The sequence below is a fragment of the Rhinoderma darwinii genome, chromosome 2 (assembly GCF_050947455.1).
Source record: "Rhinoderma darwinii isolate aRhiDar2 chromosome 2, aRhiDar2.hap1, whole genome shotgun sequence".
NCBI lineage: Eukaryota > Metazoa > Chordata > Amphibia > Anura > Rhinodermatidae > Rhinoderma > Rhinoderma darwinii.
Window position 1 is genome coordinate 72,474,797 of NC_134688.1, and position 25,250 is coordinate 72,500,046.

At 41.0% G+C, this 25,250-nt stretch overlaps 1 protein-coding gene across 2 annotated transcripts in view; it reads right to left on the reverse strand.

Moving 5' to 3' along the window:
* The window catches only part of PROSER1 (proline and serine rich 1), a 41,474-nt gene that overhangs the window by 8,083 nt on the left and 8,141 nt on the right, over nucleotides 1-25,250 (reverse strand). The window contains exons 3-14 of one of the 2 annotated variants that reach the window (XM_075851747.1): nucleotides 21,559-21,653; nucleotides 21,235-21,474; nucleotides 20,752-20,817; nucleotides 19,121-19,189; nucleotides 16,474-16,568; nucleotides 9,200-9,293; nucleotides 8,475-8,585; nucleotides 7,224-7,304; nucleotides 7,050-7,128; nucleotides 1,694-1,837; nucleotides 562-651; nucleotides 435-479 (exon numbers count right to left, since the gene is read on the reverse strand). In XM_075851747.1, coding sequence (XP_075707862.1) covers nucleotides 435-479; nucleotides 562-651; nucleotides 1,694-1,837; nucleotides 7,050-7,128; nucleotides 7,224-7,304; nucleotides 8,475-8,585; nucleotides 9,200-9,293; nucleotides 16,474-16,568; nucleotides 19,121-19,189; nucleotides 20,752-20,817; nucleotides 21,235-21,279 — 919 coding nt within the window. In that variant the 5' untranslated portion in view covers nucleotides 21,280-21,474; nucleotides 21,559-21,653. The remainder of the gene's footprint in view (nucleotides 1-434; nucleotides 480-561; nucleotides 652-1,693; nucleotides 1,838-7,049; nucleotides 7,129-7,223; nucleotides 7,305-8,474; nucleotides 8,586-9,199; nucleotides 9,294-16,473; nucleotides 16,569-19,120; nucleotides 19,190-20,751; nucleotides 20,818-21,234; nucleotides 21,475-21,558; nucleotides 21,654-25,250) is intronic. The other variant, XM_075851748.1, reaches the window with a different exon arrangement.

Below are 25,250 nucleotides of genomic sequence, written 5' to 3' on the forward strand. Positions count from 1 at the left end.
TACACGTGATGGCCAAATTGGACTTTTTGTCACGTCAACCTAAAATCATGCAGGAGGATCTGGCCGTTTATATACATTGCTAAAACATTTTGTGAAACTTAAAAACCCTGAAGTAAAGGAAGCATCAAGGCCTCATGCACACGATCGTAAGGGGTTTTTACTGTCCATAAATACGGATCCGACGGCTACGGACACACATACATAGCGGTCCGCAATATTGGAAGCGCCTTTACATTTCTATGGGCGAGTCCATGCCACAATTGCGGACAAGAATAGGACATGTTCTATATTTTGCAGATCATTTTTACGGCACTGACACACATCCGTAAATATATGGAAAGGTGTCCTTAGCCAATAGAAATGAATGGGTCCGCAATTTCATCCGTAACTACGGACAAGCGATTACCCCTTGCCCTGAATATCACCTTCCTTACCTTGATTGGGTGTAGATTTTCCTTGAGCAGCAGGATCTTCACTACCTAGAAGATACACACAGAGAATTAATTTAATATTTTTTACAATTATGATATAAATATGATATGTAGATGCTATTAGTCTTACCTGGGGCTAGTGTAGCTGGGTTAGGAGAATACAGTGCAGGCAAAGTTCCAGGAGCTAAATTTGCCATGAGAGTACCATTGATGTACGCACCTGTAGAGTTAAAGCAAAAAAAAACCACAAAAAATGTAAAATCAACCAAGTGTTGGCTTCGAAGTATAACTGTGACTGTAGCTAAAGCTGGGTTTACACTTTCAGATTTGTCCCCAATCACATGGATAGCAGATTGGGGCGCTCTGCATATACATACAAAGATATTATTTTAAGGTTGCAACGGGAAATTGTGTTCCCATCATAGAAAATGAAATCCTGTCATTACCAATAATATAGTAATCCTTCTAATCACTGTTTATATGTGATAATAGTAGCGATAATGAAGATCCATTTAGATAAGTTTTGTTTCGGAAGGACAGATAATGATTAACAATATTTCAAAAAGAAGAGAAGGAGGAAAAAAAGAAAGAAAAAGAATATAAAAAAAATAAAACTTGTGAACCCCACGCAGACATTGAGATGTGCGTAGTTTCTGTCATTATAAACTATGTTAAAGCTATGCCAACAACTAGAGATAAATAAAAACCTAACCGCCAAACGTCTCAATATCGTAATCGTAATATTACAGTACAGCCTATGCAATAAGGCATATAACATGATCGGTGATCTGCGGATGATCAAACTGTACATATGAGAAAACATCGGCACACAGTCTACAACTCAGTCATAACTGGTCGATTATGCCAGCTATGTCATTATCCTATGGATTAGCTAACCAGAAAACAACTCATTTACATATGTAATAAATATTCATAATTTTAGTCCTAAAAAAAATTCAAAACGGCGTCAACGTGATTTTAAAGAACAATGTATAAAGAATAGTAATTTACATTTATATCATTCAAAGATGCACAGCAACACCAATGTAGTAGTACTAATGAAAATGAGTAAATGAATAGAAACTTAAAACAAATTTTAAAAAAAATGGATGACCCTCCTGGCTGGCTCGCCAATGTGTTAATCAAACCATATACCATTCCAAAAGACACATTTATCTACCTTACTTGTACATGCAGTGATTGTCGGCATGTGGCGCTGTGCAAAAATGATAATTTGCAGAAGACAGAATAAATTTAGTTACTGTTATTCTCGTTTGTCTTAGCCCAATTCCGACAACTGGTACTAAGGCTTGTTGCCCCTCCCCCTTCAGATAAACTTTGACCTTCTCCAGAGGTATTTAAGTTTGACTGCTCCTTCTTTACCGTCACTGTCTTCCCATAGCAATCTAAAAAATAGAAGAGCAAGAAAAACAAAACAGCGCCCTGACACAATGTAGAACGCTCTGCATTCCATACAGTAAAACCCTACTCATTTACATTTTTTGTTTTTCATTCAGCTTTGCATCGAGTTTCCTACTATGGACTGATGGAGAATTGCCTTCCCCCTGCCTCATTGTCCTGTCATGGACATAGAAGGAGCATGCATAACGGAGTTTACCATGATGTCTGCAACATGCAATTTATGCTTCATCGCGAGGCAAAAGTAATAAATAATACTATTATAATGATTGACGAGTGAAATTACACATTCCTGATATGATCAGCTACTTTTAGATTTTCTTATAACCTGAGCTCGTCTCTTGGTTGTTCTTACATAAACACTTATCACAAACAAAGAAGGTATTTCCTCTTTTTTTTTTTATCTTCTCTGTACGGGAATTATAAATTGGTACCATACACGAAGAAAGCAGATACTATTAATAGTATCAGAAGAAGCGTTTCTCTTAGCGCGAAACAGGCTGTAACCTGCCATGCAATCTGCTATGTCCTCCCTTGAACGCTTTTAACTTTTTGCTGGATGCCGCAATAAAAGTAAGAATTACAACCACATGGGTGAGTGCCGTAATTTCACTTTCCTCACTACCGGTTACATAAAAGATTGCTTCTACTGTTTTTTACGGAGCACCGCCCAAGGTTTCGGTAAGTAACTCCTGTTTCATTTGTTCTACAAATTTGTTCCCTACCTCAAAGACTGACTAGTAGTGCCAACTTTCTTCTACCGCACTTGGATACTATTAGTACAGAAAATAAAAAGGATTTCCTATGTGGAATAGATAGATGGCGACAACTCTGGCCTTCTTTCAAATCCGTATAGCCTGGCGCCTACACAAGGTAAAGTCGTACTTTGTCTCATGTTCTGTATAACAAAATACAGATATTACAGCATTTACCAGAGTGGGCAACAAATCATGAGATCATACGCCCAGGCCCCTAGTTTATCAAGGCAGGTGAGCCCCCACATTGTAGGACCCAATAGATATATAGATTTTGGTGTTTGGGAAATCAAGATTTTTTAATGAAAATATACTGAAAATACTATGGAAATACCACAATTGCATTGGTAGCGGTTGTCTTCCCTATGCTGCATATGTCATGGCCAGCTCAGGTGGCAGCAGTGGCCTAGTGGAGGACAGAAGGTAATCTCTGAAAGGGCGGTATTCAGATAAGTAATTCTTATAGGAGATTTAACAGATTTTTATATTTTCCTAGACATCCACCTTAAGTGTGGGTGAGTGTGTAAAGCCAGGGTCCCACGGCATCACTGGTGACATGGGGTAAAATAGCGCCATTACTTTCATTCACATTGGGCCTCAATGCTTTCTTATGGGGGAAAAACATGAGCGACCTTAGCAAACGGTCCAACAAGATCTACTGAACCAAGATTTTTAAAAATATCAAATAAGTCCACCATCACATACATCAATAGGCGAAGAAACTTTGTATTTGACTACTATTTACCTCAGCGTTTGACAAATTCCAGGGAGCCTAAATTGCTACCAGTGCCTAATACTTTGGGCTTCTTTATATTGATGTTTAACCCCTTCCTGACCACCCCACGTAGATTAACGGGCTGCAGCACTGGTCCTTGTGCCTGCAGCCCGTTAATCTACGTGTGCTCCTAACAGAGCACACAGGCGGTCCCTGCAGCCCGGTATCTCCCAGTACAGGCTGCTACTTGCAGCCTTAGTAGTACTGGGGGAAAACATTGGGTCGGATGCCGGTTAACCCCTTAAATGCAGCGGTCAATAGCGACCGCCGCATTTAAGTTGTTATAGCAACATCGGCGGGCCGATTGTTGCTATGGCAACCGGAAGCCTAAGAAAGGCATTCGGCCTGTCATCTATGGAAGGCGATTAGGCCTCGTCAGTGTGAAATTGACAGGTATAATACCTTGCAATACATAAGTATTGCAGGGTATTATAACAACGATACAACAATTGGATCTTCAAGTCCCGAGCGGGAATAAAACAAAAAAAAAAAAGTTTAAAAAAAAGTTACAAAAAAATTTACAAAAGTAAAAAAGTTACATTTAAAAACAAAAAAAAACAAAACAAAAAAAAACAAAAAACCTTTTGCCCTTATAAAGTCCTTTATTATTAGAAAAAAAATAAACTATGCATAATTGGTATCGCCGCGTCCGTAACGGCCTGAACTATAAAAATATAATGTAATTTATCCCACACGGTGACCGCCATAAAAAAAATAATAAAACGATGCCAGAATCGCTATTTTTAGTCACTTCAGCTCCCAAAAAATTGAATAAATAGGGATCAAAAAGTCGACTGCTCTATGGATTCCATCCAAAACGACGGAACCCTGTCACAATGGTGACAGACGGAAACCATTAGCTAGGTTTCCGTCACCATTGAGTTCAATGGTGGGGGAAATGGAAGCAGAGGTTTCCATTTGACTTTCCGCTGAGGGGTTAACCCGACGGAAACCTCAGCGTAAAAACTAGCGGTGATGTGAACACAGCCTAACACACGTATATCAGAAGATAGGCATTTCATAGATCTTACTGAACTTATTCAAAGTAGATATGTACATGTTTGCTACATATAAACCTTAAATGACACCTATCCAAGTGAAATAGGCATCTGTTGACTATTAGTTGTTGGGTGCTTACCTCCCCTCCCCCTCATCTCCTGATAATGACCGGGCAATACCACACAAGTGAACAAGCCACTGCCTCCATCAAAGTTAGCAAAATAAGCCCTACTGTCTAGTGCATGCTCTGTTTAAAACCGTGTATACAATGTAGGACAGGAGGAGGACTATGGTCATAAATGGCATCCTAAGCTCAGGCAAACTAAAAGGGACTATCCACCTAGCACACATTGACATCACAGGGGGGGGGGGGGTACCCGACTTTGCAAACAGCGATTACGTGAGCTCTGATCGCATAAAATATAATTTATGTATAAGACACGATTTAGCTTAACATCAGTATGAGATAAATAAAAAACAATGTACTTAGTTACTCAACATTGTATGTAAATTTAAAGGGATCGTCCACCAAAATTTAGCTTTACAAAATTATGGTTAAAACAGAAGTAAGAGACACAGAAGTTCTGCCACACCAACCTCCGGTCCTCTTCCCTGCCCCCAGTTTAGTCACAGTTCCATCTTGAGCTGAAGACCTGAATATTCTGGTAGACAGACTGGTTGCTAGGGACAAGCTGCCTTACAACTTCATTGAAAAACTGGGTTGTCAGGCAGCGTATTCCTAGCAACTAGACATTCAAACATGACTGAAAAAGCGGACGATCAAAAGAATGTCAAAACGGATAATAAAAAAGTAACGGAAGCCGTATATGAAAACTACAGCACGCTAGAAATGTATGGACTGGTACAGACAATACTCAGAAGAACAGCGAAATTAGACGCTTTACAAGGAAAAGAGAATAATCACCAGTCACTTTTCCAGCACGGGGTGCAAGTGCCCCAAATTATGTGGTCATGCCAGCTGTTAAAAAAGTAAAATAGACAAACCAGCCAAAAAAGGCAATCAAATAATACCATCCCTCTACAAGAAAATAATATATATGGGGTTGAAAGATTCGGGTTTTAGCTAGCGATAGAAGCCATTTCAAGCTATAATGAATCTTTTCCCACAAAACAATATATCAATCTGCTCCGCTCCTCCCGCTCTATAACCGGCTGCCCGTAGGTAGGACTGCAGTCTCAATATGACAAGTTCCCTTTAATCTCCCATCCCCACAAGTCATACTTACCTAGGGACTACAGCCCTATAAAAACCATGCCGATGACATTGCAAGGAGTTCAAGGAATTTAAGAATTACATTTTTATCTTTGGCGAGATTACTTTTTAATATATATTTACTGACACTTTTTTTTTTACTTTTAGGTGGAAATGGTCTTTAACAAACAAAGTAACGGTGCTTAACCCCTTAAGTACACAGACAATTTTGTAGGTGACATTGACATTATCATTTAATTTCTATACATTTTTATTTTGCCAAAAATGCAGAAAAAAAAGTTCTGCTGCAGTTTTCAATTATTTATTTTTACTGCATACACCAATCATAATAAATGACGCTACACTTGTGTTGTGCAGGTTGTTACAGTTGTGACAATACCAAATTTGTGTACATTAAACACCCCCACACATCCTTTAATGGACCATGGGCTCTCTGTCCATATAAGGTATGTCCCTTGATCCCTGTGATGGATAAAAGTGGGATTCCCCTTCTCATTTTCCCTTTAAATGCCGCGATCAGCTATGATCGCAGCATTTAGGGGTTAACGGAGGAGATCAGAGGTTTGTCTAATCTCCACCGTTAGAGCGGGGCGGTGTCTGTGTGTTAAATCCGTTGCAATGTCCTACCACTCATAACAAGAATGCACCTCATGCGTTGTCAACCAGTTAACCCACCTTTTGGATACTATAGTTTGCACTAGAAAATTCATGACTATGTGAATTGCCACTCCCTAGAACTTGTTCAGACTGATGCTATTAAAGAGGTTGTGTCACTAAGACAATCACTTTCCATATACCCTATTAGTACATGGGGATGTCGTAGAGGAGTGTCCCCAACTTGAGACTTCCACTCTATGAGCCGAAATGGAGAGACGCTCAGTGGCTTTCACTCTGGCGGAACCCGGGCCTGTTCATGTATTACATTTGAATGGCCGCCATGTATTACTACATTAATAGCACCAACAAGCAGCAAAATAAATGGCTGGCTATAATACAACAGCTGACTGACGGCGGTTTCAGGAGCTAGACTAAGGCTGGCTTAATTTCATTGTCAAGATGAGACAACCCCTTTAAAGTCCTATGAGCAAGTAAATACTTGATGTTAACAAGACCCGTTTCTTGAGTAACGTTACAACAATATACGTAAAAAGAGCATGCAGCAAGAGGCGTAATAAACATATAAAAACGGCAGTCGCGGGATGGTGGAAAAGTGACAAGAGGAGAAGAGGAAGGCAATGAGTCAAAGGCCTAAGCAACATGCTTAGAGATATTGTTATTGATCAGGATAGATAACAGATTGCAATAATCAACAGATCAATAGAGATTAATAGAGAGTGTGATCATTACGGTTAGTAAATAGACCCGGATTCATTTTTATTCTCCGGTCTAGATTTTATTTGACATAAAACTGGAGAACGCAATTGTCCTTTTCTTACTTGGCGCAATAGTTGGGTGAGGTCGACAAGGCGGAATAGGGTATGGCACTGGTCTGTGTGGATTATATGTAGAAGGTGGCTGCCATGAAAAAAAACAACAGGTTTTTGTCAAAAGACTAGATATAACGATGTGTAATAAAAATGGATGAAATAGAAAATTGCCCTAATACATACCGGTTTACATGGCCCAAGAATCCTGGCAGCAATACCCTTGCCTTCATTTGTCTCTTCTCCTTCTTTCTTTATTGGGGTTCCCTTAAAAAAATTATTTGAAAAACAGACATGTTTTTCGCTTGCAATAATTTTATTGTAAATTTTATTAAAAATTTCTACGAATTCTTGTAGCAATGGTGATGAAAGTATAACTCTGCACTGAAGTTACAAACGAAATAATAAAACGTCTTCCAGATAAGAAATGAATAAAAGTTTAAAGGGGGTAGCTCCTCTTACACAAGTGTGATTATGGGTAAATAAAAGCAGTAACAATTCAGAAACTTGTATGATGAGTCAGAGTCACTTCTTCTATTAGGCTATGTTCACACAGGGCAAATACTCTGCGTAAAAGTCCACAGCTTATCCGTCCTGGAACCTGCAGTGAAATTTCGGCTGAAAAACGGCACCATATTGTGGTGCAGATTTTCGGGCGGAATCTCCACTGTGGAGACGGCTGCTGAAAAAGAAAATACTCAATACTTACCTCATTCTCCTTTGTCATAGCGACGAATCCCTCTGTTCTCCGCACAGTCCGGCCTCCTGGGATGACACTGCAGCAAATGTGACCGCTGCAGCAGTCACTTGGGATGAAACGTCATCCCAGGAGGCCGGGCTGGACAGATTAGAGAAGAAGAGCAAGTCTATATGACAACGCCCGGGGGTAAATATAAACCTTTTTATTAAAAAAAATTTCCCCTGCTTTGTGATTTGCTGGGATTCCCCCGCAAGAGTCGCAACATGTGCTATTCGTTGCGGGTTTTACTCCCCATTGAATTTAAAAGTGAAAAACCCACAACAAAAGAGCAGCGATTCCACAGCATAAATTTACATTCTGCGGATTAAAAAAACGCACCGCAGATCAATTTACAAACGGTTTCTCGGCTGATTTTTTCCACATCATATGGATAAGATTATGAACAAATCTCATCCACGCTGCAGATTTTCCACAATGAAATCCGCCACAAAAAAATCTGCAGTGTTTTTAACCGGTGTGTGAACATACCCTTACTATATTTTGTTTAACGATCAGAAATCTTTCAATGTGACAAATAAGTAATAATACATGAAATCTGGAAAAGGGGCAAATACTGTAGTACATATTAGAAATGGAGGTGGGCTTGTGCTGTATGTGTTGTACAGTTGTCCATAGGTAGAATTAGGAGGACTTTGTAGTAAATCCAGAAATAACTGCGTCAGTCACATTACGCTTACAGGAAATATTCCATTTGTGCGACTGGGTCTCCCCTTAGGGTATGGATTTCCAGGGATCATACCACATGAAGAAATCATAGCGTTGGGGGCTTTGCAGCCTCTCTTCGTAGCCTAAAAGAAACAGACAAATATTTGTTTACAGCATATGTGATAAACTTGATGTTCACAAATGAAGAGACCCCAAAAAAGTAATTTTAAAAAGGACCATTGACAATACTGGTCGTCCATGGAGACACCTAGCAGAAGTCAAGTGGAGCCGACAACAAACAAAGCGGCACGGTGCTTTTCTTACACCAATGCCTCTTCGGTCTAGCGGTCGGACTGGATGGCCACTGATCCGAAAATTGTGGCATATCCGAACAATATGCTACAATGTCTTGAGGATGAAACAACCCCTACAAATTGTCTGTTTTAGTAAATATTTGCATTCCCTATAATATTACAATTCTGGAGCGTCTCTGCATTGTGCCATTCCTCTGTTATTCCTCCTAGAAATGTAGAAAAAAAAATGGACATCTGGAAGTTACCATTCCGGTTGTCAATTTAGTGTGTACCTACACTGTCTGACATGGTCAGCATTAATTGGATCGTGTCAAAGTGTAGGGATACACCCCATTGACAACACCCAGTTGTTTATTTATACATTTCCCGGAGGAATAAACAGAGTAATGGGACAACCCAGAATTCTAAGAAAACCATGACACATGAACTATTCGGTCACATACCTGTTCCAGGATTCTCCTGCAGCGTTTCTTCTCTGTCAGATTTATTTTAAAAAGTTCTTCAATTGGCTTATAATTTGATGCATCATGAATATTTCTGAAAATAAAAAAGATCAAAAGATATTTTTATCATTTTATTTATAGCAATCTGGACTTTAATTTTTGGGTCTAACATGTCACAAAAGATTTGCTGTAAGGCTCTGTTCACGTTTATAACGGAAACCAAGACGCAGCTCTGGATCCATCATTCGGCAGATACCACCAGAACCTGACGGGTCCCACTTTAACGGGGTCCGTTAGCTTCCATTATGATGTCGCTCATTTTGATAGGAAAAATAGCGCTGCACGCAGAAGGACCCTCCGACGTAGATTTCAACATTGCCGTAACATGGAAACAAAAAAAAATGTGGGTGATTTTTACAAGGTCGCATGCAACCTTCAGTGTTCCCCTAAGTTAACTGCACAATGTATTTTTACAATACGTTCTGTCTGGTATTGCAGCTCAGCTCAATGTAAGAAAATGGATCTGAACTGCAATACCACTTACAACCTGTGGGCAATGTGGTGCTGGAGGAGAGCGGCCATGGTTTTTCTATTCCTAAACAATACTTTTAACTTTTTCATGTGTAGTGGTGAAATGTGTTCGCTCAATAACATTACAACTTCCGATAAAATCTGAATTTTAAAACACAATTCAGGAATGGCCATATTTTGAAAAAGGGTATTCCCAGAATTCTCTGGATCTATGCAGTCTGTTTATGGTCATCAGTTGAGTAGTCCGTATGTAATCACGTTTCATTAGATAGAAGGGTGGACATAATCTTCCGTTTATATAAGGAATATTACCTATTATTCCTGTTAAAGGGGTTTTCCCATCAGAGACATGTATGACCTATCCACAGGATAGGTTATAAATGTCAGATGGATGCGGGTCCCACCTATCTCTAGACTGGGGCCCCTAAACCCTGTTCTACCTCTCTGTGTTGTAGCTGAAGCGTGTGATTTCCGACCATGAGCTACGCCGTTTCCTGTGGATATGTCATAAATGTCTCTGATGAGAAGACCCCTTTAACTTCTAAAGCGTTTGCCTTTGTATAGTATATCAGTATCCTTAATGTGCATGAAGTAGAAAACACGACAGTGTTCAGGAATGAATGTGAAGTTTAGCAGCAGAGCTATGATGCAAGGAGACAACATTCACATCTCAGAACGTGTCTCAGGAGCACAGAAATCTCAGATGATCACTTATCATGTCAACTAACAATTGTATTGTCCGAATAGCGAAAACACCAGCTACTCAGATTAGGTGACAGGGCCCGACGTAAGGGCCCTTTTACACGGGCCAATTATTGGGCAAACGCTCGTTCATCGGCTGATTGTATAGTTTTAAATGCCGAAAATATTATCGTTGTGTAAACAGTGAGATGCGCCATGATAGAAATGTATGGGGACGGATGGTCGGAGTAACGAGCGCTCGCCCCCGTACTAGCGCCTTGTGAAAGACGCAAACGAGCGCCGATCAATGAGCTGTTTAGTTGATCAGCGTTCGTTTACACGGCCAACGTCAAGCTGTGTAAGACCACCTTAAGTAGTATACGGACCTAAAGATTTTCTCATCGTGTGAGGTCTCATCAACTGATCAAAGTGTATTGTATATTAGTCTAGAGACCCGGGAGTAGAAGCAGCTCCCGCCACCCCCCCCCCCTCGCCCCTTAAACACAGGAATTTCTAACTGGTTCTCTCTTTTAAGTCTCCGGTTTCTAGTCTTATTCAAGTCCACATTATATCGCAGCTCTATGCTGTAGCTAAGTGCTGGATTATTAGACTTTCTAGATTATCAGATGACACACAAAAGGAATTTCAAGAACGCAATAGCGTTGCATTTTTTTTAACAATGTTATGGGTTGTACTGAAGAGCTCGTATGGGTAGATTTACGAAGCAAAATCAGAATCAGAATTCTGGCACGAATAACGGGAAAAAAAAAAAAGTGGCATACATGGCATGCACTGAATTTATTATGTGTTTTAGACACTTATCATACGGAATGCACCACTGTGATAAATTTGGTGCAGTTTCTGCCCATCTGGTCTCGTTTTATACGGTCTTTAAGACAGTATTAATAAACCCCCTCTAGCGAGTTCAAAGATGTACGATCACGGGACGTCACCAACAAGTCCGTGCCAAATTTCTGCCCTGCTAGAGCTGCCCGGACATATAGTATAGTATTTCAGTGAAGAGAAAGCCTGACCTAACTATGATTTTCTAGAGAAATATAGGCTTCCTACTTTGTGGCAACAGTTTGGGGACAACACTTTCTATTTTAGCATGACAATGCACAGTCTGCACAAAGGGAGGTCCATAAACGTAAACGCTTAGCGATAGCCCGCTATATATTTACGTCAGGTGGTCAAGGTCTCCTGCGCCATAATATATTTACAGGTGCCCGGGAGTCAGAGAATGCCGGCGGCCCCATGAGAGTAAATAGTAGAGATTTCCAAAGCGTCTTTCTTCTTGGTTCACACATATACAGCGCTCAATAATCACGGTGTATAAAAAGGAGACACCGGCAGCGACCCCCAAAAAATGCTCCCTCTGCCAATTGCTGTTGTACCGCTAGCTGAGACCTAATTACTCCATACCGTGCATGTAAAGCATCAAAATTGGTGGTAGACAATGGTGAACAAAAAGTTGGGAAAGCCCATCAGGGTTTACCCAAAACACACAGAAGATAAACCGGTAACTTTTACAGTAAGAACGGCAACTTGCTCAACCGGCTAAGACAGTCAACAGGTCTATACCAGAATATGGTGCTAGGCAAGAATGAAAGAATGCTTTACCCGCCACTTCACTAAGCATTTTTGAGGTAGAAATGAGAGAAGGAGTTCTCGAGAGAGGAAATGTTCAGTCGTTCCACCATATTAATAAGGTTGGGAATATGTAAGTGCAGTAGATAATTCACATGCGAGTATAAAGGGTATTTTTCCTTTCGGACTGTACTGTATGGAAACTCAGAAAAGATTGCTATGCACAAAATGTTCTGAATATCTGCACCACAGGAAGCTGGAAAGAATAGTAATAATTATTTCTCCACTTGTAGTCATCATTACATAACGAAAATCATACGGGAGCAAACAAAGCAATCTCTATAGACAATGCGGCAATAACACGAGTCAAGTTTGAAAACAACAAAATACTTAATGGCCTCCGTGTTTCTTGTCACTATTCCTCTGATAATAGTAATGTGACTTACGAATGTTTAAATAATCCCTCTGGTGACCCGGTTTCCCTTGTCCGTCTGTATCGGGAGTATTATATGGATGAGGTAAAGCAGTCAAGTGTAAATTCTAAGATTAACAAAGGTCACTGAGGTAGTGGTCAAATAGTGTACTGGCCGAAATGCCAGAAATCCACCAATGGTATATAGTAGAGATATGTCATTAATGTTTGACCCCCCTTAAAGTCACATGCAAATAAAAAAAAATTTCACCTTTTATTTTTATATAGTAGAAATTTTATTTGGAACTCACGCCCATATTAACCCCTAATGATGTAGCCAGTTATGGCTTTAACAAAAACAGTAAAATTGTCCACACTTCTACAACTTTTATTTTATTGTTTCATTAATGTAGCTGTATGAGGTCTTGGTTTTTTCAGGACAACTTGTAGATTTTTTTATGAACCAGTTTCAGGGGGAAAATTTATGTAAAAATTTAGGTAAAAGTACAAAAATCGGAAGACAAAAATGCTTTGCCACTGTTTTTATTCTCCACTATTCACCGATCATCCTGCATACATTTTTAAACGATGCATTATGAATATTAAAACAGAGAATATATGTATTTAATTTGCAAGATATATATATATATATATATTCTCAACCATTGTTATTTTATGGGAAGCACAAGTAGTAACTAGCAGACATGTCAGAAGTGCAACAGGTCCTCTTTAAAGGAACAAAACGCGTAGTAATAATAATAAAATACTAGCAAAACAAATCATGATATTTTCCAATACTTCAACACTCCCCAATCCAACCATTAACCCCTTCCCACCGCAGCCACTTTTGGACTTCCTGGCAGAGCCCCATTTTTAAAACGTGATGTGTCACTTTATTAAGTAATAACTTTGGAATACTTTTATTTATCCAAGCGATTACATTACATTATGTCAGGGGTTTGTTTGATAAATTCATTGCTTATTTGTGAAAAACACCAACATTTTGAGAAAATATGCAAAAAAATTAGCATTTCAAAATTGAATGTATCTGCTCGTAAGACAGATAGTTATACCACACAAGATAGTCACTAATTACCAGTTTCCCATATGTGCACTTTATGTTGACATCACTTTTTGAACATCCTTTTATTTTTCTAGGCCTTTTATAAGGCTTATAAGTTTTGCAGCAATATCTCAAAATTTTAAGAAAATATCAAAAGTCTATATTTTAGGGACCAGTTCAGTTCTGAAGTAGCTTTGAGAGGCCTATATACTAAAAACACCATAAATCACCCCATTTAAAAAAAACTGCAACCCTCAAAGTATTCAAAACAGCATTTAGAAAGGCGTTTCACAGGAATTAAAAATTTACAAATGTATTTATTTTTTTTTGCTGAAATTCAATTTTAATAAAAAAAATTCTGTAAGACACCAAGTGTTAACAGAAAAACACAACTCAATATTTATTGCCCAGATTCTGCAGTTTTAAGAAATATCCCACATGTCCCTAATGTGCTTATGGACTGAAACACCGGCCTCAGAAGCAAAGGAGCACCTAGAGGATTTTAGGGCTTTCTTTTATTAGATTATATTTTAGGCACCATGTCAGGTTTGAAGAGGTCTTGTGGTTCCAAAACAAAGGAAACACCCCCCAAAAGACCCTATTTTGAAAACTACACCCCACAAGGATTTCATTTAGAAGTGTAGTGAGCATTTTAACCCCATGGGTGTTTCAATAAGATGTGGCTTTAGCTCAAAATTTTTCATTTTCTCAACAAATAATGGAGAAAAAGCACCCTAACATTTGTAAAGCAACTTCTCCTGAGTAGGAAAATACCCCATATGTGGTCATAAACTGCTGTTTGAGCACACGACAGGGCTCAGAAAGTAAAGAGCGCCATTTGGCTTTTGAAGCGCAGATTTTTCTGGATTGATTTCTGGGCGTCATATTGCATTTTCAGAGGCCTGAGGTACCAGTACAATGGAAACCTCTGAGAAGTGACTATTTGGTAAACAGCACCCCCTGAGGAAATAATCTAGGGGAATAGTGAGAATTTTGACCCCACAGGTTTTTTGCTAAATTTATTAGAATTGGGCCTTGAAAATAAAAAAATAATACACTATTTTTTCAACAAGATGTAGGTCTAGCTCAAAATTTTTAATTTCCACAATGAATAAAGGAGAAAAATCACCCCAACATTTCTAGAAATTAAATTAGAGGTGTAGTGAGCATTTTGCCCCCCCCCCCCCCCAGGTGTTTTAAAGACTGTATTAGAATTGGGTCATGACTTATTAAATCCCCATTTTATGTGGTCGTAAACTGCTATTTGGACACACAGCAAGGGTCTAAAGGGAAGGAGCGCAATTTGGTTTTTGGAGTGGAGATTTTACAAGATTAATTTTTCAGACACCATGTTGCATTGGGCAGAGGTACCAGTACAGTGGAAATCCTCGCAAAAATTACCCTATTTTGGAAACTGCATCCCTCAAGAAATTCATCTAGAGGTATTGTGAGCATTTTGACCCCACAGGTGGTTTGCAGAAATTAGTACAGAATAGAAGTTGCAGATTGAAAATTGCCATTTTTCCACAGATATGTCATTTTAGTGCCCAATATGTTGTGCGTGCCCAGCTTGTGCCACTGGAGACACACAATCCATAAATTGTTAAGCGGGTCCTCCAGAGTACAGTAATACCTCATATATGATCATAAACTGCTGTTTGGGCACACTGCCAGGCTCGGTATGCCCGCCATTTGGCTTTTGGAGTGCAGATTTTGCTTGGTAGTAGTTTTGTTTGGGGTTTTACTGGTGTTTCAGTTTATAATGTGAGGGCAAATGTAAGCTGTGCGGAATACATCAGGGTATAATGGGGTAAATGAATAATAAATCATCTTATAAATGTTGTCCTTTCTTATACCCTTTTTGGAACACACTCTGCACTTTTTTTTGGGTCCTTCCCTGGTTTGCAGTTTGGGGAAATTCGCTGAAAATGTCTTGCCCTGCTACAATAAGGCAACCCCGCTTCCAGCGGTGATAATGATTTGGGGCTCTCTGGTTCCCAAATATTGGGGCCTTGATAATTACCTCTAAAAAACGTAAGAAATGTTCCCATCTGGCCTGCACATCGGGAGAGCACGTAAGCATTATACAACGCCATTTCTACGATGGCATCGCTATCGGGGGGCGATGGAGTACAGAGGCCGCGGACGCTATTGACCGTGGCATCTATGGGGTTAAACGGCAGCGATAGCTCCATTTGCCGCCATTGTAGCGGGATGTCGGCTGTATATTACAGCCGACACCCACTGGAGATGGCGAGGGCACAGCTCCTGTGCCTGCTCCATCTTCAGAACATAACCGTATGTCCATTTGCGTTAAACTATCCTTAACATAGACGTACATGTCACGTCCTTTTGCGGGAAGGGGTTAAGGAACCCCAACAGGCGATGACTGGAGGCTTTCCTTAATACTGCACAGGTGATTTAATTAATTTTACTAAATAAATAATTAGACAATGTGTTTTCCCCAGACAGGACCTGGCAGGGCTCCTCGAGGACTGGATTGGGACACCATGCTCGAATTCCAACCTGTCATGTCTGATATTACAACGCATACGTGAAAATATAAAATATGCCCTGCCCCCAACCTGCAGGAGGAAATGTGCAATGGAAGACCAACCCATCTAAGCCACTCCACTTTAACCAAGTCCAAACGTCTTAATCAGTCGAAAACAAAAATGGATGGAATTACCGTCTGATGGACTCGCGTCATATTTGCTTCAAGTGTTTGTACACAGACAGTGAAAGTGCGGAGGCAACTAAGTGTGAGATGGTAGAAACTTGGAAGGTGTTAACAGGTTTCAATATTGGTCGATGGCTCCCAGTGATTTTGGCAATGCAAAAAAAACAAAAACGGGAGAGACTACGGGAAACCGTAAAGCAAATGAGATGCAAATACAGTGACGGAGCAGCAATAAAATATATATGTGTGCATATTAGAAGCTCCAGTGACTGTACATAGATCATAAGGTAAAGTCCTGACCCCAGACAGGGACTTACACAGCCAGCAGCTCCAGGGCACTCAGTCTGTCTTTACTGAACGTGAAGCAATTCAGTATATTCACAACTTTTGTAGCAGGAATGGCAACCATTTTCTGACAAAAGAAAACAATGTTAGAAATAATGTTCCTGTTATTGCCTTAACATGTTTTTCCAGCCCTTATAATGAAAAAAATAATAATTATCTGAATATGTTCTAAAATAACAAAAGGCGGTGCAGTTTTCCCACGTGCGGGTTGACGTGTCAACGCCACGGACGTCACAGGTTTTCAGCCTATTTACTATTAAATTGCCTTACTGCAAATGATAAACTACACCTTGGCTAAAAATACTCTCAGAAAATGCTAAACCGAGAACTTTTACTCTGCCTAGAAATATCTAATGCAACCTTGGGGTGTGGGGGGGGGTGTTAGTACGAGGGGAACATCTGCATAGGAGCGTGGGGGTTGGAAAGGGGATTGTACCTCCTTTCGTTATTTAAAAAAACAAAAAAAACGTGGGGCTTGAAAACACATTTAACCCTTTCAATGCCAGATTAAAGCTCTAGATAGCAGCACGGCGTTGAAGTCATGGGGCAGGATGAGAAGTTTTACCTCCTGGTTCTGTGTCTGCGCTGGGGAGGAGTGGGGAGGGGCTCCCAGCACGTTACTGTCATCTCTCCCCCTCTACAGCCTCCAGTGGCCCCGGGGGGACACAGGAACCTTTCTTCATGTGATCACCCCTATTACCCATAAGAGAGGATATGTGCTTTCTGATTATCACATTTGATCATGTGACATTTAGGGGGAACGGGGTTTTACTAAAGGAGTGATAACATAAGTAGTTACACGTCTAATCACCCCCTGCAACTAATTTGACGACTCGGTGAATCTTTACACTTTGATGTAAGGCTCCCATGAGTATGAAGTGTTGGGTGGCATTTTCACAATATGCCAGGTATCTATTTTCAGAAATATAGGAGTATAAAAATGTTTAATTTTTTTTTTGTTTTGTTTTGACAATTGGGGTTTATTTGTATGTGTCAAAAGTGGGAAAACTGTCTCTGCAGCCAAAGAGTTACAAATATAATTAAAAAGGTATAATTCCTAAGGTCTGAATTTTTTTTAAAGTATACCTACCAGATAAAAGCTGACATTTTATTTAATATCTTACGACAATGATTGCTTGACGTTACAGCCCAAAGCCTGCGGAGAGACCCTAGCGACATTTCTTGTTCTGATTTCTGGCAGCTGCAATGTTGTCATGAAGATCTCGTATAGATTCACCAAAACCATCACTATACCCACACATTACTGCCACTATCCAAGCAAGGGTCGGTGTAAATATTGATATGAATGGTGATTTGGCATGACAACGCTGCACCTGAACTCACAACAGAATATGGCATGAGATAAATAAAGCATTGGGCTCCAGGTCTGTAACTTCAAGCAGTCAGATCTTACCATAGAAGATATTATTTTCACATTTCTAATCTAAGTGGCTTTTTAAACCTTTGTCTGGTAGTTTTTTTAAACTTTTTTTTGTCCCAGTTTAAAGGGGTATTCCGGTTTCAGGAAATCAATTTTCCAATATAATTTCTGTATCACGGTTTTCAAGTGGTCTTCAAAACCTTTGTTAACTTCCAGGGGATAACCTGTCCTGGTCATGAGATGGACATGACACATTATGTATATCAGAGCTGTGGTCCTATTGAATAAAAGCAAGCAAAGTTCTTGAAAACTGCAAAGACTTGATACAGAAAGTATACTGGAAAATTGTATAACTTTTTATTATACAAAAAAAAACCAACAACAATCATTTATTTGATGAAACCGGAATACTTCTTAAAAGGATTCGGCACCAATGTTTGATTGGCAAGGAGGCGATCACTGTGAGCCCTGCAGATCACTAGAGTTATATGGCAGAGGTTTTAGAAAAGCATCAAATCACTTAGTATCTTCTTGGCTTTTTCTGGGCAGCGATTATAATTAAAGTGTCGCTAAAATGAAACGGCACAAGCACTCATGTGAGCACTCAGCTGCTTCGTTTGTTCGGCTTCTTCCGGAAATCAATGAAACGAGCGCTTATGCCGCTTTGTTTTAGCGATTGGGGGGGGTCTCAGTGCTCGGACCCCCACCAATCAAAACTTCTGACATGTCACTATGACATGTCAGAAGTTTGTTGAACGTTTAGTTACCATTTAAAGAAATCACAGGAGCATTGACTTTCTTTAAAATGACAGTGACAGGATCTAGTTGCCTCATCTCCTGCCAAAATTTGCAATCACCGTGGAAAAAATGCTGCATCAGATAAGGTGGTCCGGTTGCCAAGGCAACCATCCAACGCCACTCCTGCAAAGGGTCTAATGTGCCATTTTTATGGATTACCCTGTACGTTAACCCTGCTTTGTGCTTATGAGGTAAAAAAAAAAAATGAAGCAGATGTGTGCACAAATGGCATCTCCAGTAACCTAATAATCAAGTCACAAACTCAAACTGCTACTGAAGAGAGACACTGACTTACAGGGAGAGACATGTAAGGGGCATTATAGAGACCGCTTCTTCTGTCTAGAGATCCATTTATTATTAACAAATAAAATTGGGCGAAGCTTTTAATTTTAAAACTCAAATCACTATATATATATAATTATAGTACTATGTACACTCACAGTCTGCATCGCCTTCACTGCCTTCAGCTGCGGAACTGACCAGGAGAAATATCTCAATAATTCAACCACCTACAAGAGAGAGTCTTGGTTATACCGTATATCTAAAAGGTAGTGCATTTCATGTACAATACAGATTATAAAAATTACTATATATAACATTTGCTTTAGGACGGTTTCATTAAGGTTCCGTCTTAAAGAGTCTCTGTCACCACATTATAAGTGGCCTATATTGTACATGATGTGATCGGCGCTCTAGTGTAGATTACAGTGGTCCTAGTAATAAAGAGGCTCTGTCACCAGATTATAAGTGGCCTATATTGTACATCATGTGATCGGCGCTGTAATGTAGATTACAGCAGTGTTTTTTATTTAGAAAAACGATCATTTTTGACAGAGTTATGACCAATATTAGCTTTATGCTAATGACTTTCTCAAAGGACAACTGGGCGTGTTTTACTATATGACCAAGTGGGCGTTGTGGAGAGAAGTGTATGACGCTGACCAATCAGTCACCAATCAGCGTCACACACTTCTCTCCATTCATTTACACAGCACATAGTAATCTTACTAGATCACTATGTGCAGCCACATACACACACATTAACGTTACTGCAGTGTCCCGACAATGAATATACATTACCTCCAGCCAGGACGTGATGTGTATTCAGAATCCTGACACTACGCTAATACAATCCCGACACTACAGAACAGGAAGCGTAATCTCGCGAGATTACGATGTAAACTGTCATTTCAAACGAGATTACACTTCCTGTGCTGTAGTGTCGGGATTGTGTTAGCGAAGTGTCAGGATTGTGAATAAACATCACGTCCTGGCTGAAGGTAATGTATATTCATTGTCAGGACACTGCAGTAACGTTATAGTGTGTTTATGTGACTGCACATAGCGATATCGCTATCTGCTGTGTAAGTGAATGGGGAGAAGTGTATGATGCTGATTGGTCACTGATTGGTCAGCGTCATACACTCCTCTGTACAACGCCCACTTGGCCAAAAAGTAAAACACGCCCAGTTGTCCATTAAGAAACTCATTAGCATAAAGCTAAAATAGGTCATAACTCCGTCAAAAATGATCGTTTTTCAAAATAAAAAAAATTGCTGTAATCTACACTAGAGCGCCGATCACATCATGTACAATATAGACCACTTATAATGTGGTGACAGAGCCTCTTTAAGTCATGATAGGGATCTAAGTTCAGCTCCGTGGAACCTCGTAGGGATCAGGTGTTGCAGATGTAATATGGACCGTACTACGGCCCTGGGAATCCAGTCTTAGAGGGGTTCTCTGGCTTCTTATAAATAGACTTTATTAGCGCTGCATTAGCTCGCAGAGTGTAATATATACTATTCTGTAATTCACTGCTATTGGGACAGGGTGTTCAATTACAAATGCTGCGAGCAGGGGGAATACTAGAACTCTTCCTGGACATGCTATTTGTAAGGAAACAAGTCCCGGCAGTAGTGATCATATTCATGGAGGCTTCATTTGTAAATGAACATCAGTGTCTCATAGTAGAATGCTAAACATTGCTGAACAACATCTATTAAAAAGTGTGAGCTCACATAGTGCTTGTTCTTTATTTATAAATACCCCAAAAACCAATATACTGTACCTGTTCGCAGGAAAAATATCCGTGCACGTGCTCCAAGGCCTTGACTTTATAATCTGTAACAACAGCCTAAGGACAGGAAAGAAGAAATTATCAGAATAGAATTAAAGGGGTATTTCCTAGAATCGACAATTATCACCTATCTACATGATAGGTGATTAATTTCTGATATTTGGGGCCCCACCACTGGGACCCCTACAAATTGCGAGAACAGGGGTCCCGAACACAGTGTTCCTCCTCGCCCGCCACCACATTCAAAGCATGACACCGAATGTCCATACCGGAAGCAGATGGCTATGGTCACGGAATAGCGGCCGAGATGCAGTACTGCAGCTCTGCTCCCATTCAAATGAATAGGAGTAGTTGCTATTCTGCAGCACAGCCGCTATGCAATAGTCGGAGTCATCTGCTTCCAGCTCCCAATACTGCATGCCCTGCACAATATGGATATAAAAGTTCTTCAGCAGATACCAGCAAGTACTGCACCTTTCTAACTTCATCAAGCACCATCTCGAAGGATTTCTTATCCATGATTCCGCTTTTATTCTTCGTACAGGATACCGTCCACAATCACAAGGTTTACGTTGTTTTATTCTTCTTTGGTTCCGGTGTGGTGCTGCCAGTTATTACAGAGCGCCCCTTACAATGTTAAAAGTGAGTCGAGCCCATGATCACTGGGTGAAGTTGTTTTTTCCTGCAGGACGCACATTTAAAAAATTCATCAATCTGAAAATAAGATGGAGGAACCGCGTAAATAATGCGATAAATCCTGATAATCCAAGAACAGAGGGAAATAACTTGAAAGAGTACCTCAGTTATAACGAACTTCTGACTGTCCTCGAGAAGCGGGGGGTCCTTGTGCTGTGATCGATCACTTTGGCTCTTGTCAGCATCTCACAGCATTACTGGGGAGACAAGATGATGGGTTATGTAGATTTGTCTCTCCCAAGTGAAGTCAACAGGAGCCAAAGAAGCAAAGCATACGAATCTGACAAGTGTTGCAGCCACTTTATTCTAAAAATCGATGGGGTTACAAAGCATTACCACCACCGATGACGTGCAGAAGTATATAGTATGAGAAATAGGGGCACCCATAGGCCCCAGCAGGTACAAGATCAACATTCAGAAGTATATGTACATTTTTTGGGTACATATCTTATCTTATTTCCCATCATTTTTTTTTTGTGTCCGAATCTAGCAAGACTATTTCCCAGTCATCATAAAGTTAGAAACTTCCACTCATTTTCATTTTTATGCTTTTGTTTTTTCCTTCTCGCCTTCAAAAAGTCATAACTTTTTAATTTTTTTGTTGACACAGCCATATGAGGGCTTAATTTTTACGGGACAAATTGTACTTTCTAATGGTACTTAGGGATGTCACGATACCAGAATTTGGACTTCGATAGCGATACTTCGTTTAGTATTGCAATTTCGATACCAAAACGATACTTTGCCAACAGTAATAAAAAAAAAATTCTTCTGTTTTCTGATGTGAGGCGCGAGGTGTGATGATGAATTTTGAATGTCCCTCAAATTAATAGTAATTAACCCCATCATGTTTCTCAGTCATAATGGGTTAATGTGTGAGGTACATGATGGGTTTAATTACTATTGGGCTGGGTTCACACGTGGCGGAATTTCACTTAAATTCCGCTGCGGACACTCCGCAGCGTTAATCCGCAGCGGAGCCGTTTCTCCATTGACTTCCACTTTAATTTAGCAGTGTTCGTTTAGACGAGGCGTAAAATTCCGCTGCGGAGCATAGGCTGCGGAGCGGAATTTGGTGTCCGCAGCATGCTCTGTCTGTTGCGGAGGTGTGGCGGACTGTTTGCGGACTCATTGCGGAATTTCTCCATTGACTTCAATGGAGATTCTAAATTCCGCAATGAAGTCCGCAGCTGTCATGCACATGTTATGTGTGCTGCGGATGCGTTTTGCTTTTTTAACTTGACATTTCTTCATTCTGGCTGGACCTATGTATTTCTAGGTCTACAGCCAGACTGAGGAAGTCAATGGGGCTCCCGTAATGACGGGAGCGTTGCTAGGAGACGTCAGTAAATAGTCACTGTCCAGGGTGCTGAAAGAGTTTTGCGATCGGCAGTAACTGTTTCTGCACCCGGGACAGTGACTACCGATCCCAATATACAGCAACCTGTCAAAAAAATATAAGTTCATACTTACCGAGAACTCCCTGCTTCTGTCTCCAGTCCGGCCTCCCAGGATGACGTTTCAGTCTAAGTGACGGCTGCAGCCAATCACAGGCTGAAGCGGTCACATGGACTGCCGCGTCATCCAGGGAGGTCGGGCTGGATGCCGAAGGAGGGACGCGTCACCAAGACAACGGCAGGTAAGTATGAATTTCTTTGACTTTCACAAGGGAAAGTGCTGTCCCTTCTCTCTATCCTGCACTGATAGGGAGAAGGGAAGTACTTTTACCGCAGTCCGCAGCAGCTAGTCCGCATCAATTTACTGCACATTTTGTGCAGATCCGCAGCAGAATCTGCAACGCAGATTCTGTGCGGCATTGATGCGGACAGTTGCGGAGGAAATCCGCCACGTGTGAACATGCCCTTAATGTGAGGCACATGGAGGTTAAATTCATCGCACCTCGTGCTCCACATTAATAAGTGAAAGAAAGCAGTTTTTATTTTAATATATGTTTTTAAATAATGCAAAAAATTTGTTGTGCAGGTTATTACGGCCGCGCCAATACCGAATGTGTATGTTTTATGTAGAGATTTATTTTAATGTTTATTGCAAAAAAGGTGTATGCGTATTTTTTTAATTTAACATTACTTTATGTTTTTACTATATTTTTTAACTTTAATGTACTGGCATATAGTTATAAATTGATAGTACACAGGCAGTTGTTAGGACATACCTAAGTAGGCCCTAACAACAGGAAATATGGTAAGACAGCCCTGGAGTCCTTCAATGGACCCTGGGCTGTCTGCCCATATATGGTATGTCCCTCAATCGCGTCACAGGGATTCCTGTGAAGCGATCCAACGGGCATCCCCCCTCCTCACTTTCCCCTGAATGCTGCAGTCAGCTTTCAGCATTCAGGGGAATAACGGCGGAGAACAGAGGTTACTCTGATCTCCGCCGTTATAGAGCGGGGCTGCGGCTGTGTAATACAGCCATTGCCCCGCTCCTGACAGTAAGGGCTTATTCAGACGAACGGGATATACGTCCGTGCAACGCGCGTGATTTTCACGAGCGTCGCACGGACCTATATTAGTCTATGGGGCAGTGCAGACAGTTGCGTGATTTTTCCGCAGCGTGAGTCCACTGCGAAAGTCATGACATGTCCGTTCTTTGGGCGTATTTTGCGCATCACGCACCCATTGAAGTCAATGGGTGCGTGAAAATCACGCGCAGCACACGGAAGCACTTCCATGGGACGCGCGTGATTCGCGCAACAGCAGTGAAAAGTATGAATGAAAACAGAAAAGCACCGCGTGCTTTTCGGTTTACAAACATCTAAACGGAGTGTCATAATGATGGCGGCTGCGCGAAAAGCACACAGCCGCGCATCATACGGGGCTGACACACAGAGCTGTCAAGTGCCTTTTGCGCGCGCAAAATGCCACGTTGTTTGCGCGCGCAAAATGCACACGCTCGTGTGAATCCAGCCTAAGTGCGTGTGGAGTCAGCATGAGGTGATGCGACCGGCGATGCAGTAATGAGCGGCGGCGCATGCACTGAGGACAGAACATGGGGGTGTTTTGTAGTGCACCCGCCATGTTCTGTCTTCAGTGCCGCCGCTCATTAGTGCAGCGCTGGCCGCACCAACTCATGCTGAACGCGCGCACATGTCAGGAATCCGGAGCGGGGCAATGGCTGTATTACACAGCCGCAGCCCCGCTCCCATACATTCATGTGTTACTATACTTAGCTGTGCAGCGGCACAGCTTAGTATCGAAATACATGAAATAACGGTATCGAACCGTTTGGGGGTGCACAGTATCGAAACAGTATCGAAGTTTCGATGCATCCCTAATGGCACTATTTAATTTTATATGTGTGATGTAACGGGAAGCTGGAAAAAAATAATTCAGAATAGGGTGGAATTGGAAAAAAAAAACGCAGTTCCTCCATTTTCTTATGGGTTTCGCTTTTACGGTGACACATTAGCTATATTCTGCGGGTCTACGATCACGGTGATACCAAATTTATATAGTTTTTGTTATGTCTTAGTACCTTTAACCCCTTCCCGACATCCGCCGTATATATACGGCGCTGTCGGGAGGTGCTTCACGCAAAGCGCCGTATATGTACGGCGCAGTGATGGTGCGGGCTCAGGAGCAGAGCCGGCACCATCACCGCGGGGTGACAGCTGTATTATACAGCTGGCACCCTCCTGTAACTGCCAGGACCGGAGCTATTCTCCGATCCGGCAGATTAACCCCTCAGATGCTGCGCTCAATAGATTTCACCCGATCGGCAACGCAGTGATGCAATCGCTGGGTTGCTGTGGCAATCGGACGCCAGAAAATGGC